Genomic DNA, 12,028 nt, shown 5'->3' with positions numbered 1-12,028 from the left:
GGTAATTTAGAGTAACCAATTAACCTAAAATTAATGTCCTTGGATGGTGGGTGGAAGCCGGAGTACCCTGAAAACCCATGCATACACGGGTAGAACATGCAAACTCCACACAGAAAGGCCACTGCCCAAACCTTGATAATTGTAATTATCATGAGCCGACCACTTAACCAGTTTCATTTTCCAGGACGTGTCTACAATGTAACCAAACATGCTGTTGGCATCATTGTCAACAAGCAGGTCAAGTAAGTAAAACATTTATTTTGTGACATGTGGGTATTTATAAATGTTATATTCTACACTCATCAAATTTCTTGGAAACAAATCTTTAGCAGCCACAAAGTTTTGATGTGGTTTTTCCATTCTGGTGTTTTTGTGTGTTCCTTCGAGAACAACAGGTGAGCACCATAACAATCAGACTATGGGCCCATGATTCGAATCAGTTTGTTTGCTCAGAAAGTCCCCTTCATTTGGTGAATTGTGGCTGTATATACAGGCTCTACAAATGCTGGCCGTGATCTGCACCAAATACAGGAAGCAGGCTACAATTTATGCTTCAAGCATTTTGGTCCTCATTTGTAAGCTGGGTCCCCAATCATACAAAGTCTAGCAGACTATCCTGATGTGAATGGACTTAAGTAGGTGTATTGGTTAACAATGTGTTGTAGGATTTTTAGCAAATCTGTAGGATATTTAAACATCATTGTGTCTTGTGTGTTTTACACGTGATCTAATCACCCCATCTTCACTTTGCCAACCTTTTCTTCACTTTGGAACCTTTCTGTCCTTGGTGGTCATTCAGGTCCAGTGTGAACACACACGTTATGGTGTATTTGCCGCTTGTCGTGAGCGAGCGGCAAACGAGGCGCGAAAGAAAGGGGGGAAAGACGGAGCTTTCCTTCCGGTTAATTTGAATGATGGCGGATGCAGTAGAGGGAGCGGCATGGCTTTATTTAATAAATAGAGAACGTCATCGTAGGGCGTCTGAGCTCCATGTCTGGGTTCACCAGATAAATCATAGGCGTTCTGAGTTTGGTGAATTTCACCATTTACTCCAGGAGTTGCGTGCTAATGAGCTTCGCTTCCAGCGCTATTTTCGTCTTACCCCGGACCAGTTTGACAACCTGCTGAGCCGAATTATATATCGCTCTGATTGTTTGACGCACTGCGTCAAGTGGCGAAAGTTCTCATTTTCCATCTCTGGCGTTGCAGTGTGTTCGTCGACCTTATGAAATTTTTGCGTTACACGTGTCATGCCGCCGCGGCAAACGCTGAAAACGCACCGCGAGAGAGCTTGATGCCTTGACGCTCAAAATGTGCCTGGTGTGAACACACCGTAAGGGAGAGCCTAATGTATTTTTATTTTAGAGATTACTTTAGAGATTTTCCTTCTGAGTTGCATCGTTTTGTCTTTTATTATTATTATTATTATTATTACTACTATTATTATTACTATTATTATTAATATTATTATACACCATACACCATCTAGCAGCTGAGACATTTGAATTTTGACAATGTGGAACATTTAAAGTCATTATTATCAAACTACATGGTATAAAATAGTTACTTACATTGACCAGGCCAAAGTAGTGCTCATTGACCGGAAACTGCTCAGATCCAATCTCTTTCTCCAGAGCAGAGGCATTGGCGCCCTGTACAGGTACAGATTAGCCACATAATTTACTTTCCCCACTCAAAACAAAATGTACTTTATACATCGTTTTAAAAATATGAAAAACGAGTAACACTTATGACACAATATTGGTACAAATCATATACTTAAGTAATCTGTAACTCATGATGAACTAATCCATTTATTAATGAAGACTTTATCATGAATTCCTGTTGCTCATCATGAACTAATGATGATCTCAATATTGATTCATGTGATGACTTGATCCGTAATTAATCAATTAATAAATATTAGTTTACTGTTAATTCATCCATATGTTGACATATTTTCCAGTTTAGATAGAAACATATTTCATTCCATGCTACTGATTTTCTTTTCAATTTTATTTATGCAAGACACATTCAATGAAGTTCCATTGGGTGAACATGGGTATAAAAGCACTTTGAGGGACCATTAATAAAGGTTGATTGTTGGTTTATTTGTTTATGTATGCTTTGTTTCTAAAGCAACAATATATTTGATATGAAGCATTTCCATACATACCAGTGTCATATTTGTTAAACGTACTGCATTAATACAGCGATTTTAAAACCGTAATAATTACTGCAAGCGCTTTTACATATCCGTGTTCACCCAAGTGAACTTCTTTGAGTGTGCCTTGCTTTAAATAAAAATGAAAAAAAGTAGCATGGAATTAAATATATATTTGTAACTAAACTGGCAAACTAAAATTTGTTGACATATTGATTAATTAACAGTGAACTAACGTTCATCCATTGATGATCAATTGGGGGTCAAGTAATCACATGAATCAACATTGAGATCATCATTAGTTCTTGATGAGCAACAGGAATTCATGATAAAGTCTTCATAAATAATGCATCAGTTCATTATGAGTTACGCATTACTTAAGTATATAATTTGTACCATTATTGTAGTGTTACCGAAAAACGTATCAGCTCCACATAAAAAAATAAATAAATAAAATAAAAAACAGCTAAAAAGCTCCAGACATGACATTCTGCCCTTGTAGCTCCACCATGTGTTTTTTCCCCACTTCTCCATTTGAGCTAAAAGCATGCATCATTTTTAGCTGACAGTAAGGGTAGGGGAGCCACTAATTAAGCTCATCCCATGAGGCTTTTAAATGTAAAACAAGGTCTGGATGACAGTTGAATATGATAGTAGATGTCATATAAGCTTAAACATGACTCGGTGGCTTGAGAAACAAAAATCCCTTTATAATAATTTACCAAGAGGTAAACTGCGATTTGATGTGTAGTCAGAAACAAACTGTGACACATTTATCTAGTGCGCAGCTAATGTTAAGCAATGTCGTCATTGCCTGTGTTAATAATATCTGGAACTTTTTCTAAGGCCAAATAAACTTGGCTTTTTGCTACACCATGTCCCCAAACAGATTACAGACCAATCTTTTTTTCACCCTGAAGTCCCCATTGTCCAGCTGTTCCAGTTGTTGGAAAGCTCGAACACTGGTTTAGCTTTTCATTAGCAAGCTAGCTTTGAATCCCAGCTACAGCAGGTGCACTGTCACTGTCCATACATGAGCTGTGGTATAATATAAACTAATTAGCCTATTAAACTACAAGTTGGAAAGCAATCAGCGCTAATGAGTTGCATTGTCGATAGCCCCCTCTCTAAACAAGAATAAAAAAAACAGGAGAAGAGCGGAGAAGGCGGTGGGTGGCTGCTTGCTTGGCTACATATCGAATACTGCTTGGCTAGCACAGACTGCTTTCATTAATATTTCCACGATTTAAACAACAAATAAGACCACAGTCACGCTTTCTGTTTTGCTCTATAATTAGCTAAATATAATAGTAAAACTGCCGTGCACTCACCATGGTACAAAAAGAGGCAAATTTGGTGACTGTCATTAGGATTTCCATTCGGCTAGCGCCATCTTCCACAACACCGCCGCGCGCTGACAAGACTGGGCTGGCTCCCCGCGTGAGGACAGGCGAGCGATTCTGCTGAGCTCGCGGGGGACAACGTAACGCTCAGGAATACAAGATCATTCCCTGTTTACTGCTTCCGTTTTCGCATAATAATGCCCAATAAAATAGATTCGGTGGACTCTTGGTCGTGAGTGTCAAACATATGGACTCATTTAAATGCCAAACACATGTGTATTTGTAAAAAGATTTTTTTTTTTTTTTTTAAAGTCAATGGTTAAAAAAAAAAAAAAAAAAAAAATTTATGTTGCCACTGATTTTGCGCATGCGTAAATTGAAACAGACGTGTACCACTATTACGGCTTACCTAAACAATAGCAAAACGCGTTTAAAAATGCACTTATTCTTAAAAGAGGTTGATATGTTAAAATTTGCTTTCATGTCTTAAAGAATGCCATTTAAAAAAAATAATAAAAAAAAAATAAAAATCACATAAGCTACATTTGTTAAATCTGATCCTGGACCCGGTAATAATAATATCAGCCAGTTTAATTCATATGGTTTGGTAAGACTCCTGGGTTCATAAAATAAATAAAAATATAAGAAATACGCTGAGTCTGCTAAGTTCCATTTGCTAGGCTTATTTCTTTAGTTCAGGCAATATCGCGACTTGCCTAAATCGTTCTTTGCGAGGCGGAGTTTGGGGACCTTAAATCTCTCTTTCCGCCGCACCCGCCATCTTGTCTAGACCGGGGGTAAGTTGTTCTCCTTATAAATTGTTTTTTTTTCTCCTTATTTATCATGGTATATGTTCTAAGTAACATTTATACACGGACCGAAGACACTTCGTTGCACATTAATGACTCATCATTGTTTTTTAAAATTATTCCAGACAAGATTATTCCACTTAAAACTTGATCAGGTCCAACATCGTGGCTGCCCATGCGGCCCTGCTGGGCTGAGAAATATTCACAAGAAATTATCCTTCAGACACAATGGTTATGGTTCTCAGAGATATGTAACCCAATTTGAAGTGGGTTTATCGAGTGTTGCTACAACAATAAAATAATATGGTCTTAATAACAGTGTCGGAACTTGCTTATAATGTTTTATTCAATATAACATTTTCCTATGAATGTGGTTGCAATTACTACTCATCTGAAGAGCATACTACTTATGTCTTAAAATGTGGGCTGTTTAAATAAAAAATTTTTAGGTTGGAGCCCGTGCTGATTTTTTAGACCTATTGGCATATAATACTAAGTTGTCATTATGGCCATAGTTGTCAGTCTCTTTTGTACAATAATTTTCTATCAGTGACATTTTTTTAAATCCATGAAAGCCTGTAGATAGGTTTAAATGGACCTTAAATGATTTATCATTTGTGTTCTTATTAAAATGAACGGTATTGTTCTCATTTGTTAGAATAAACGAACCATGTTAAAGTGAATTTTCTTTTGTTCTCAGTAATCAGGCATCATGACGAACACCAGAGGCAAAAGGAGGGGGACCAGGTATATGTTCAGCAGGCCATTCCGCAAACATGGTGAGTACAGATGTGAATGTTTGAGTTTAAAGTCCGATATTCATCTGATATTAACATTTACCATGGTAACTAGTGGACATCAAACTGGTAGTATGGATCTGCCTGTACTGGAGTTGGTTACTAATACGGTCTGGTCAGACAGTCTGTTTTGATTAGGAAAGTTCCTTACTGAGATGTCTTGGTAGCCATGACAAGAACCATCTAGATTTTCTGCATTGTAAGGAGAGGAGTACTGCAATTTAACATTTATTCAGTTACACCGACTGTAATTTGTGCAAATAAACATGTGGCAGGTCAGAAGCCAGTGACAGCGAAACCCCCTGTGCGTATCATTATAATGGGATTGTGTTTGTGTGAAATGCACCACTTTGGCCAGATACAGCCATGATATGTTAAATCTGCAATTTACCAACAAATACCCCAGGTGACGTACTGCTTCTGATAAAATCAAGTTTGCTGTGTATCTGGGTCATAACAACCACTGTCAAAATTGTGGGGGGGGGGAATTCTGCATTAAAACTAACAGATACCATCAAATATTAGGAACTACTGATAAGTAAATCTTAAAGTAACATAATAAATTGATGAAACTGGTTTCCTTGAAGCTGTCTCAGGTGTTGTCTCACCAAGATATATTTTCATCCATAAACCTTGTGAAATTATTTTCTTCTTTTCCCTCAATATTAAATAAGGACTCTGCATTTTAGGGATACCTAATGTTTGTCCTAGTGTACCAATAATACATTAATTTAACAGGCTTGTACTTCATATTGCTGTGTGGGAGAGAAAAGGCTTACAGCCCTGGATTTCTTCTTACTGCAACATCAGATTAGATGCATAATGCCCATCAATGTACTCTGTAGGAGGAGAAAATAGTCTAATATTGTTATAAAGTAGAAGTTACTGCTAGATTACAGCTAACCTGTATTGTTTGCTTTGCAGGCCCAATCCCCCTCTCCACATATATGCGCATCTATAAGAAAGGAGACATCGTTGACATCAAGGTAGGATATAGCTTAGTATATTTTGCTACTGTAGGTTTCTTTCAAGTGTCTTTAGGATAAAATACTAATGCAGTGTTTCCATTCACAAATGAGTAACTAGAATGTCATGCATGGTGATTTTAGAGCATAAAGTTGCATGTCTCAAAACTGACTGATATAAAGTTTATCTGACTGTTGCAAATAAACAGACAATAACTGGATTTCAACAAGACATTTTACCTGTGGTTTACTTCACTGCAAATGCTATTCAGTAGCAAATGGAAACGCTTTGATAAGTATTTTTTTCCCCTTGTATTATGTCATTCACATGTGTGTTTACTTTCCAGGGCACAGGTACCATTCAGAAAGGTATGCCTCATAAATGCTACCATGGCAAGACAGGACGTGTCTACAATGTAACCCAACATGCTGTCGGCATCATTGTCAACAAGCAGGTCAAGTAAGTAATACATTATATTTAATTTGAGACATGTGGGTATTCATAAACGTTATATTCTACACTCATCAAATTTCTTGGAAACAAATCTTTAGCAGCCACAAAGTTTTGATGTGGTTTTTCCATTCTGGTGTTTTTGTGTGTTCCTTCGAGAACAACAGATGAGCACCATAACAATCAGACTATGGGCCCATGATTCGAAGCAGTTTGTTTGCTCAGAAAGTCCCTTTCATTTGGTGAATTGTGGCTGTACATACAGGCTCTACAAATGCTGGTCGTGATCTGCACTAAATACAGGAAGCAGACTACAATTATTTACGCTTCCCGCATTTTGGTCCACTTAAAGCGGAATGAGATCTGCATTTGTAAGCTGGGTCCCCAATCAAGCAAAGTCTAACAGATTGTCCTAATGTGAATGGACTTGAGTCAGTGTATTAGTCAACAATGTGTTGTAGGATTTACAGCAATTTTGTAGGAGGATATTTGAATATCATTAAGTCTTGCATGTTTTACACTTGATCTAATCACCCCATCTTCACTTTGCCACCTGGAACCTTTCTGTCCTTGGTGGTCATTCACGTTGGGGAGAGCAGCTCATCCTTTAACACACCAGCCATAACTTTGTGTTTTGACCTGGCGCTGTGCTCAAGGGACAGCTGACTTTACACAGTATTATAGAAACTGAGCAAAAGTTATCCCAGTTTTTAGCTATGTGCTAGATTTTAGGTTGTATTTCTTGGCTTTTGCAGAGGAAAGATTCTGGCCAAGAGGATTAATGTGCGCATTGAGCATGTGAAGCACTCAAAGAGCAGGGACAGCTTCCTGCAGCGTGTGAAAGAAAATGAGGCCAAGAAGCAGGAGGCCAAGCAGAAAGGCAACTGGATAGAGCTTAAGCGGCAGGTAAGAACTGATCTAAAAAAAAAAAAAAAAAATTTCTTCAGACGTCGCTTTGAATTATATTTTGTGAAGGAGTGTATTAATTTGTAATAATGAAACCAGGTGGTGAAAACGAGCTTGTGTGAAGAAATGCCAGATTTGAACATTAGTGCTGAAAGTTTCAGCTTATACAAGAACCTCCTTATACTATGATTTGTTTTTTGGGCAGGATTTCCTTAAGTTTTGTATTTACCTTTTCATTTATTTCATGTTTCTTTGCCTTTCTTCCTCAGCCTGCTCCTCCCCGTGAGGCCCACTTTGTCAGCACCAAGAAAAACGAGCCTCAGCTGCTGGAGCCTATCCCCTACGAGTTCATGGCATAAACAACTCAACAAAATAAAAATATTTGTACACACGCTCCTTGTTATGTTGTTTACTTTTGACACAATTGAATAAATGTTGAATAACATGTCACATGTCGCAAGCATTTCACACCAATAATTCCCCAAAAAAGAAGCTGAAGGTGTTTTTTCTAAAGCACAACTGAGAATATTTTGTTCAAATTTATATAGGCTGCAAAAATACAAAGTAAACTATGAGCAGTTTCTGCAGAGCTTATTTCTCCATATTGAATCTGTTCACAGAAATGAATAGAAGCAGTAATGCAAAACTATTTTGAGCTAAAATCTGAGAATATTGAAATGAAATGGTGTACAGTTTACAACTAAATATTGGCCTGACTAAAATTATCATGAATTTACAAACAAGTGTATTAAACTGGCTCTAAATACCAGTGCTGTAATGATGTAAAGTTGCCAATTTAAAAACATACTTTTTTTAACAAGTATCTGAAATTTTTTCTGGTTCACAGCTTCAATCAGATGTGGTGACTGGAAAATAAGTTGTTTTAAAATTCTCTCATTGAGCCTTTAAATACAGCTGTGAAAATGTAGCTTAGGAAAGGACTGGGAGTTGAACCTGTAATGTAACCAGGAGGATGGTTATAGCAGCTACTTATGTTCTTGTGTTTAATCCATTCTCAGAGGTTGGGATTGTTTTTATCAATGAAAAAGAAAAACGTACAGAGCAGTAGTAAATATTTTGGGGTGTGTCTATAAGACTAATTAGCAGAGACTAAGTTTTGGGGTTTGAGGTGGTTTTGAGGCAGGGGTGTGTTGCAGGTTTTTAATGTATCTCTGCTCCAACACACCTGGATTCCATTAAACGATCCAACAGCCAACGACAATTTGCACAAATAGTGATGAGTTTCAGTCCGATGTGTTTGGACAGGGATATATAAAAAACCTGCAGGATTGTGGCCCTCGAGGACCGGAGCTGGGCCCCCTTGTTTTCAAGTGTTGGATGCTTTCATCATGCAGCGCAGGACAATTTGGTCCTGCAGGTTTTCAGTGTGTTCCTGCTTCAACACTTGAGTCAAATTAGTTGTGCAGAGCTTAATAGATTGTTGGATCCATATAATTTTAGTCAGGTATGTTGGAGAAGGGACACATTAAATGCCTGCAGAACTGTGGGACATGTAGAATCGCATTCCCCTGATGTAAAGGGTTTGCTATGGAGAGCGATGATGTCACATACAGATTTTTGTGATACTGCAGTAGGTGGCAGTGTGCACCAGATTAAAAGCTTTTAGACTCAGCGTTTGGCAGCATCGGCTCCTGGATTGCACATTTATTTAAAAAATATAGCACACACATATATTATTGTTAATTCATGTTATTGACCAAGCAGAACTATTAAACAAATAATCTAACTTTCATTAATCTGATTGTAAATATAAAGCACTAATGGAGATTACCACTCGGCAGTTCTCCAACAACAACAACCACCAGGACAATCATTTTCATTTTTGTGAGCGTTTTATCACATTAGCAAATCAAGTGCGTAAGATTTTGTTCCCAATTTAGGTGAAATTATTTTGCTTTCTGGTGTTTTCATACTGGAGAAAGTAGGCCAAGTACCATGACATGATAGTTGAAAAAATAAACAGGACATTTAGTTTTCAAAGAAGAAAATAGGCAAATCTACAATCCTGACTTAAGAAATGACCATGTTTATTAAAACCAGACCATTTAAATGTTTTGTTCCCTTTGCTTGACTGAGTTCTGTACAAATGACATTTAAAAATGCTTAAATAAATCAGCTACAGGGATTTAAAAAAATAAATAAATAAATGGAGATTTACAGAGTTCATGCTCATCAGTGTATTCTGAGTTTTGTCCATATTTTCTGCCTAAAATAGTAAGGATGTCTATGGGGGTGTCATGCTTTTGTGAGTGAGTGTGGACTGCTTGATGTGTGCTGTCTTATCAGTGGAGGCTGAATGGCTGACTGCTTATGTGACAAATGGGTTATCTCTCTTCACCTCAGTGCTTTACCCAATATTTTCACAAACTCGGCCCAGTTTGCAGAGACAGACTCAGCTGCTCGGGAAAGAAGAGAGCATTCATTCATTCATTCATTCATTCATTCATTATCCTCACCGCTTAATCCAATGAAGGTTCGTGGGGAAGCTGGAGCCTATCCCAGCAGTCTTTGGGCGAAAGGCAGGATACACCCTGGACAGCTCGCCAGTCCATCGCAGGGCAAAGAAGAGAGCAATTATTTTTACATTTCTGTAGTTTTTTAAATGTTATTTTCTCTGATAAAAAAATAAAAGGTTTTAGGCGATGGGACTTTTTAACCCAAAATATATATATATAAAAAAGCACTGCTGCAAAAGAGGAACATGAATGTTGTAATCTCCTTGTGAACAATGGTAGAACCTGTTTTAGATAAACGTGTAGACATTATCTCTCCGCACCTTCACAACCCTGCTGGCCTGAGGTCAGGGAATTCAGACACCAGCCTTATCTGGACAGAGTAATAAGTGTCCAACAACCTGAAGTGATAAAAACCAGCAGAAACAGATGGAAAAACAAAATGCAATCAATCAATGTGCAGGTTGGCAGCCAAAGCCCTTGGTATTGATCAGCAGGGTCTGGATTTTGCTTGGAGTATCTAGATAAGCAAAGTCTTATCTATGCTCTTCTGTGTATGTTATTATTTTTCCAACATAAAACACTGAAATCTTTACAAATCTGTGTTTTGGTTTATTTTATTTCTTTTGGTCTTCATCTTGACCACACGTATACAGTGGATCTTTTATATATGTGTGTTTATATGTTCTCTCAGAGAAACCACAGTATCATGACTCATGAAAGTTACTGATTGAAGAAACAAAAGGTAAATAAAAGCAGAGCGAAAGCAAGCAAGAAGGAGGAGGTAGAGAGACCAAGCCTGTGGATAAAAGCTGTGGATCACTATGAACTCCTTAATCACACACGTTTGACACTCACAGATTGAGTCTGTCAGCTCAGCCTGCAGCTTGGAGCAGCTGTATCGACCCAGGTGTTACTTATTAACCACACACATACACTCAAACTGTAGATAATTGGAAGTGGACACAGACATAAGTTGTGTAGATATATGACATATGACTGGTCCTGTGTCCAGGGTTTGAGAAAAAAACAAAACAAAACAATGAAATTTAGATCTATTGTCAGTTTCTCTTCTATTTTTCTTGCTGTCTTCTCATGATATACATCTTTTAAGAAGTCTTGCCAGTGTTATTATCAAGAGTTACTTGGCATTTATACCTGATGGAAATGTGGCTGCAAGTTGTATATAATTTCAAACAACAGCCACCTGCAAATGTTAGGAGACCTTCTATCAGTGAAGACCAGAAAAAAATTCTTTTGCACAAATATAGTCTCCCTATTCCTCACAATGTCAGTAAAGCTGTCAGTGTCAGTGGTCATGACAGTCATATTTGTGGAAATGGTGGAAGCGGAGGTGTGAAGGTGTGTGTTTTTGCGATAGGTTTGACAAAGGCACAGGAAAATCCCAGTGCAGGTGAACAGAGCACACATGCTGTATCTGTGTGAGTGTGTGTGTGTGTGATAGGTGAGGTGAGAGTTTGTGTGGTTATCAGAGACAGCCAGGTGTAGGCACAGCCATATATGTGGATGTTGGGTCAGCTGTATTGATCCTGTCCCTGACAGCATAGGTGGAGGTGGAGGTGGTGGCAGGATGGGGCCAGATGACAAGAGTGGGAGGCTGATAACAGTGTCAACTGACCCAGGTATGCTTACCTGAAGCGTGGGAGGCCAATGAGGTAACGCCCAACAGGCTCTCAATAGGCCTTATTCACAAAAGTCAGTCAAAGGTTTCACATGAGACCAAGGCATGGGCACAGAGGTTGATCTGTTATGTTTGGACAAGCAGATAATGCCACTGAATTGTCTGTGAAATTTCTAGTCACGTCAAATTTGACAGTTATGTAGACATTATAATTAAAATAACATTCGAAACTAAAGAAAATTTTATTCATTTCATATTTTGTAGCTGTAGACACTTTTAGTGAGCTAACTTTAAATCCACTGAATGGGCCCCAAGGAATTTGGAGGGGGTGTTCTGGTTCATGGCCTCCAAAAAAAAATTATGAAGTACAAAACAAATCCTCAAAGGACCCAAACAACAAATGAAAGAACATAAAGGAACTGCAAAAAAGATTAAAATGTTTTGAGAAAAAGTTGAAACAGACTCATTATGATATCA

At 38.0% G+C, this 12,028-nt stretch overlaps 2 protein-coding genes across 2 annotated transcripts in view; one reads left to right on the top strand and one right to left on the bottom strand.

Moving 5' to 3' along the window:
* The window catches only part of usp12a (ubiquitin specific peptidase 12a), an 11,384-nt gene extending 7,780 nt beyond the window's left edge, over window positions 1-3,604 (bottom strand). The window contains exons 1-2 of the mRNA XM_079260099.1: window positions 3,496-3,604; window positions 1,572-1,652 (exon numbers count right to left, since the gene is read on the bottom strand). Of these exons, the coding sequence (XP_079116225.1) occupies window positions 1,572-1,652; window positions 3,496-3,543 (129 nt within the window). The 5' untranslated portion in view covers window positions 3,544-3,604. The remainder of the gene's footprint in view (window positions 1-1,571; window positions 1,653-3,495) is intronic.
* A 668-nt stretch (window positions 3,605-4,272) lies between these two features.
* Window positions 4,273-7,827, top strand: rpl21 (ribosomal protein L21). The gene is made up of 6 exons (XM_079260232.1): window positions 4,273-4,304; window positions 5,017-5,095; window positions 6,038-6,099; window positions 6,426-6,538; window positions 7,285-7,435; window positions 7,705-7,827. Exons 2-6 carry the CDS (start codon window positions 5,029-5,031, stop codon window positions 7,792-7,794), a joined length of 483 nt encoding a protein of 160 aa, XP_079116358.1. The 5' UTR covers window positions 4,273-4,304; window positions 5,017-5,028; the 3' UTR covers window positions 7,795-7,827.
* The last annotated feature ends 4,201 nt before the right edge of the window (window positions 7,828-12,028 follow it).

The sequence above is a fragment of the Telmatherina bonti genome, assembly GCF_933228915.1.
Source record: "Telmatherina bonti genome assembly, chromosome: 20".
In the NCBI taxonomy this organism is placed as follows: domain Eukaryota; kingdom Metazoa; phylum Chordata; class Actinopteri; order Atheriniformes; family Telmatherinidae; genus Telmatherina; species Telmatherina bonti.
Note: the sequence above shows the minus strand (reverse complement) of the source record. Positions and strands in the feature narration are given on the sequence as shown.